Source organism: Euprymna scolopes, chromosome 17 (genome assembly GCF_053919585.1).
Source record: "Euprymna scolopes isolate OS-2025 chromosome 17, ASM5391958v1, whole genome shotgun sequence".
In the NCBI taxonomy this organism is placed as follows: domain Eukaryota; kingdom Metazoa; phylum Mollusca; class Cephalopoda; order Sepiida; family Sepiolidae; genus Euprymna; species Euprymna scolopes.
The window spans coordinates 109,358,996-109,365,321 of record NC_136498.1 but is presented as its reverse complement, the minus strand read 5'-3'; the positions used below and the strand labels follow the sequence as shown (position 1 = coordinate 109,365,321).

The 6,326-nt window shown below is 35.3% G+C and overlaps 1 protein-coding gene across 2 annotated transcripts in view; it reads right to left on the bottom strand.

Annotated features, from left to right (window-relative positions):
- LOC145296872 (uncharacterized) overlaps positions 1-6,125 on the bottom strand; it is a 78,387-nt gene extending 72,262 nt beyond the window's left edge. For both annotated transcript variants that reach the window (XM_080143007.1, XM_080143006.1), the window contains exon 1: positions 5,769-6,125. In XM_080143007.1, the coding sequence (XP_079999133.1) occupies positions 5,769-6,007 (239 nt within the window). In that variant the 5' untranslated portion in view covers positions 6,008-6,125. The remainder of the gene's footprint in view (positions 1-5,768) is intronic.
- Between the last annotated feature and the right edge of the window lie 201 nt (positions 6,126-6,326).

The following is a 6,326-nucleotide window of genomic DNA, read 5'->3' as shown; positions in this document are numbered from 1 at the left end:
TTAAGTTTCCAATATATTTCAAAGAAATAAATTACGCCCGGTGCTAAAATATTGAATTCACCGATTGTTATAGCAATATAAGTCAATATATATATATATATATATATATATATATATATATATATATATATATATATATATATATATATATATATATATATATATGTATATATATATGTATATATATATATATATATAGAGAGAGAGAGAGAGAGAGAGAACGATAAAGAAAGACAGAGATAAAAACAATACAATCAATGCAATAAGTTGAATTAATCAAGACAATATATATATATATATATATATATATATATATATATATATATAGAGAGAGAGAGAGAGAGAGAGAGAGAGAGATAGGGTAGAGAGAGGGATATAGAGGGGGAGATGCAGAGGGAGATAGAGGACAGAGAAAAACAGAGGAGAGAAGGAAAGAAAATAATTTAGTCTCTTCCATCATTACCTGATAATTAAGCAGATGAGAGAAAGAGAGAAAGAGGGATATATATATATATATATATATATGTAGAGAGAGAGAGGGAGAGAGGGTGATAGAGAAGGGGGAGGGGAGTAAAGGGCAAATGAGTAAACTTTTCAAGCAACTTGCTGTCGCAGTCGTCGTCGCTAGAAGAAGAATGAAATAAAAGTTCGTCTATTGATACAAGGGTCCACTTCAAAATGGCATTCTAGAACGGGTGACCCCAGTGACACGACACATTCCACAGAAGTATCTCACGTACCTGTGTGTGTGTGTGTGTGTGTGTGTGTGTGTGTGTGTGTGTGTGGATTTGTGTGTGTAGTGTGTGTGTTCGTGTGGATGTGTGTGTGTGCGTGTGGATGTGTGTGCGTGTGCGTGTGTGTGTTTGTGTGCGTGTGTGCGTGTGTGTGTGTGTGTGCGAATGTGTGTGTTTGTGCGTGTGTGTGTGTGTGCGAATGTGTGTGTGTGTGTGTGTGTGTGGTGTAATCATTTAAAGTACCTAAAATAGAAAAGGAGACGGAGGAAGATCTTCCGAAGCTGTTATTAAACCAAGACACTTTATATCGACACAGAAAAAACAAAACCAAAGCAACAACAACAACAACAACAAACTAGTCTGGTTTATGTATTCCTTGAGCCACAAACAGACGCTAATAAAGTCGCTAGAGTTCGATTATGGGTGCAGGTACATCCTCAATAAAAGAAAAAAAAAAGAAAAAAAAAAGAAAAATTTAAACGATATGAAAAGTACAAACTATAAATGACATTAAAAAAAAAACCCTTCCCTCATCGCTGTTAACACCGACGCGGTTAACAGTGTATTGTGGTACTATCTATATATTTTCGCTTTTGAATAAGATCAGATAAAAATATATACTAGTGGGAACTGTAGAAATTCCACAGGGAACTCTTTCATATATAATATATTGATGTTGGCATTCTGTGGATGTTCAGTGTAAATGGAGACGCCCTGATATTATTGATATTGATATTATTTATTTATTTCACTTATAAAACGGTTATCTACATGTTGCTGTTTTGACCACACACACACACACACACACACACACACACACACACACACACACACACACACACACACACATATATATATATATAGTGGAGATGGTAATTAATAAAAACTGAAGAAAGTGCTCAATACTGTTGTAGAGCAAATATGCGTTTTATTTTTTTTATTACCGTATCTTTCTGTTAAGTTACATTATTGTTTCGGCTACACGGCCGTTTTTTTTTTTGTTTTTTTTTTTGGGCCGTCTGTAGCGTCCTCAGACTTTTACAGAAATATATATATATGCCTTTACAGAGTACAAAATAGACTTCGTGGCTTAGTGGAGGATTGGAGGATGGCCTTTTCTCTTCCCTGCAACCTCTCTCCCACAGAAGAGACGTTGCAAGCCTATCTTTGTTTTATCGTTATTTCCATGGCAGGAGCTCGTCTGAACTCCAATCTCTGGTCCCCCCTCGCCAATCTTTTACGAAAAACACTTGTCTAGCTAAATCCAGTGTCACAAACTTTCCCCACTATGCCTAAATCAAAACGTAGATTCCATGAACAAAGCTTTTTTCTTAGAACTGCACGCCTGTGGAACTCTGTTCCGTCTGCCTGCTTCCCACCTGACTACAACCTGGATGTCTTCAAGTCCAACGTAAACAAATTCCTGATGAACCACCCCCTTAATTAGACACTTTATTAAATCTCCACACTAACGTATTGTACTTGTAAAAAAAAGAAAAAAAATATATATTCTTTTTCTTATTTTATAGTTCTTTTGTTTTCTTTCTTGTTAGTTATTATTAATATAATATATGTGTAAGCTTGCCGTGATGGCACCCTTAACGAGTATAAAATTCCTACTTGTGAGACATAGGCTTGGGTTATAGCTGGTCGTGATGAACACATCCCTTGTTAGAGTTGAAAGTAGGTTCATTTCACTGTCGGGTTTTCGCCGCGGTTTGCTTGATCTGTCTTAGTTAATAGACTTTCTTGTGTGCGCGGTGGTTTGCTCAGTTTATTAGTGCTCGCAAGAAGCTCGGGTTTCGAATTCCGAGTTCGGATGTGTCCAACTCATTAACCCAAGTGAGTGTTTGTTGGCTGACATGTAGCAAAGCTAGAAATTGGCTAAATATCATAAATTGTTGTTTCATCTAATGCATCAGTCAGCAAATTTTAGCTTTGCTACGATTATAATTTGCTGATTTCTTACTGTCCTCTGACAAGGAAAAGAACAAGACTGGCATTTTTTTAAACTCGGCGGAATGAGGACTTTGGAAATTGTTTTTGGAGAACTCTGTCGAATAATACATTTAAGTGTAAATTTGAATTTACAGTTTTTATTTTTTTTTTATTTTTCCATATATATATATATATATATATATATATATATATATTCTGAAATTCTTGATAAGATTAATTCATTTTGATCAAAAGCGTTATCATATGTAGGCGTCTGCGTACGCACTTGACATGCATAACAGAAGTACGACGTCTTATTTATAATTTGAAAGTTAGAAAAATAAAAATAAAAATAAAAAAAAAGGAATACACACACATGCACACACAGAGGCAAACACGCACACACACACACACACACACACACACACACACACACATATATATATATATATATATATATATATATATAAGTGAGAATGTGTGTGTGAGGAACCTTCTTAATCTATATACTCAACGAATGTTTGATATTCATGCATGTGGAAAACATTCGATTTTCACACGGAATAAAAAGGCTGCTAAGAGGTATAAGTTGAAAAATTGCTATGTGGGCGGCCACCCGAGTTTTATCCGTTTCCAACTGTTTTACGACTGCGCATGTGTAGTTGGAAACCATGACAGCTTCCTTATGTTAAGTATAAGTTTGTTTGAAAACATATTTCGGTAGTTATGTCAAGCTGGCATAACGGTTATCATAGTTGATTCACTGTGTTTAGGTTTTGGTTTCGATCTCAGCTCGAGTATTTTTTTTTTTTTACTTATAAATGATGAACTGTTTAGAAAATAAATTAATAATCGCATGCACATGTCTCAGTTTCTGTCCACTTTTTTTAATTTTCATTTTTTTAAGGAATTTAACTGTACGTTTAATACCTACGGCATTTTTGTTCATAATAAATAAAAATTCTACATTAATATATGATATTTGACGACCGGGAAACGCCGCCTATATCTTCTAGTCTATATATCTATAAAAATGAAATTGCCTGTCTGTGTATCTGCCCTTGTGTGTACATTTCCCTACCTAATAACTCTGTCAATTTTACGTCTACAGACTCGAGATTGACATAAGGGGTATTGAGATTTGGGAAAATCTTTTTTTTTTCTTTTTTTTTTACCCAGTGATCACCACTTATCAAGGCCCGGAAGCCACTCAGGGATAAGGGTTATTGCAAGTACATTACGTTAGTGTGGAGATTTGATGAAGTGTTTACTTGAGGGTGCGGTTCATTAGGAATTTGTTAACATTGGACTTGAAGACATCCAAGTTGTAGTCCGGAGGGAAGCAGACAGACGGAACAGAATTCCACAGGCGTGCAGTTCTAAGAAAGAAGCTTTGTTCATGGAATCCGCGTTTTGATTTAGGCACAGATATAGAGTGGGGGAAATTTTTCACAGTGGATTCAGCTAGACGGGTGTTTTTCGTGAAAGATTGGCGAGGGGGGACCAGAGAATTTTAATCCGTTTTCTGACAAAAATTTAGTTGTCAATTTCAACGATTTGACCTTTAAAAACTCTACCAAACTCCTCCGCCAATTTTGGGTCTAAAAACTTGAAATTTTAAATGTAGATTCCTGTGACATGGATCAAACTTTTTAATTTGATAAGAACCCAAAACAATAAATGTTAAGGGGTCAAAATTAGGGTACAAGTTAAAAAAATTGACCTCTCAGCCAATTTTTGGTCTAAACATTTGAAATTTTACATAAAGGGTATTCAGACATGGAGCAAGCTTTTTAATCAGATTTCGTGCGAAAATTTGGCTGCCAAGACGTAAAAGTTGAAAGAATTTACTTTTGCAGACTCTACCAAACCTTTTCGCCAATTTTGGATCTAAACACTTAAAATTTTAGATTGAGGTTACCTGGACATGAATCAAACCTTTTAATATATATATATATATATATATATATATATATATATATATATATATATATATATATATATATATATTTATATGTATATATATATATATATATATATATATATATATATATATATATATATATATATATATATATGCACATAAAGTTATGAACAGTACATAGGGCCCGAGCAAAGCCGGGCTGAATTGCTAACATAGCTATAAAAGTGAGAATGTGTTTGCGTGTGAGGACAATTCTCAACCTATATACTCAACGAATTTTTATCTACAGCCTTTTAATTTGATATATAGGTTATGTGGAAAACTTTTTAATTGGTTTTCATCCTGAAAAAAAAACGCTAAGGGGTCAAAATTGAAAACTTAGTACATGGGGGAGGTCATCGGATTTCATCTATTTGACCTGATTTTACGAATGCGCATACGTATATCGTATTCCTTGATTAAGTAAGTTTTAAACAACTATTTTAAGATTGTGTCAAGCTGGCCTAATAGTTATCGTAGTGGACTCTTTGTCTTAAGGGTTTTTTTTTTTTTGGTCTCAGCTCCAGTAATTTTTTTTTTTAATTACGAAAAGTGAACTGGTTAAAAAAATCATAATACTCGTACGCACATATCTCACCTTCTGTATGAATGAAAATATGCATATTTTACGACAAAGTGGTTTGCTAATATATATATATATATATATATATATATATATATATATATATATATATATATAGTCATCTACATACAGTACTCTTTCGCTGTCTCACAGCTCATCAGTGCGGCTAGACAAGCAACTACCTCAAACCAGGATCGAAACCCAACCGCCTAAACGACAGTCGGATATATATATATATATATATAGATATATATGTGTGTGTGTGTGTGTGTGTGTGTGTTTGTGTGTGTGTGCTCTTTATCAACTTTCAGATATTTTACGTATTTAGTTTTGACTAGAACTTGTTTCTCGCTAAACAACCGGATATTCTTTGGATTAATGTCGACACGACTCGTCAACAATCGTCAACACTCGCGGCTGGTCGATAAATGGTCGCCTTGAAATCTTGCACAGTACAAGCGTAAAAGTCGGTCTTAACCGCTGAAGCTACGATGAATGCTTCTTTGTTCTGGAACAAATAAATAGATTTAAAAAAAAGGCCTCGATTTACCTGTACAATGCAATAGATATTTGAAATGTTAAGGCGATATGGTAATCCTGTACGCCGTTTTGGTAGGGATGTTTCTGCTGGGTTCTGCGTTCTCGAATGTCGCCGGAAGTTGAGTTGGATGACTGTATAAGAAAGAACAACAGGCGTTGTGGTTGGAGCCCGCTCAAAAGAACATCTATAAGAGACGCGCTGTGCGACATTTCAACAATAAGACATTTATTAAAGACAACAGTGTCCATTACAAACCGTTGTCACCCTCAGTTGGTCGATATCCGACCCACGTGTTTCGACAAGTCCTCATAGTTGTCATGCGATATTGTAAACACTTGCACAACATATTTTTATCACTAACTTCTACCCTTGTTTCACCGTCATCGCCTCTGCTCAGTCTCAAAAGCAATGGATACCCCCTGTAAGGGTAGCTGCGCGTGTAATTGTGAAGCAAAGGTTGCACAATAACCAACCACACCTCCCCCTTACCTGAATCGGTACTGCTTGAGTCCAGTTCTAAAGCGAAGTTCGGGACGACTGGAAACAATGTCGAGATAAGTGGGGAAC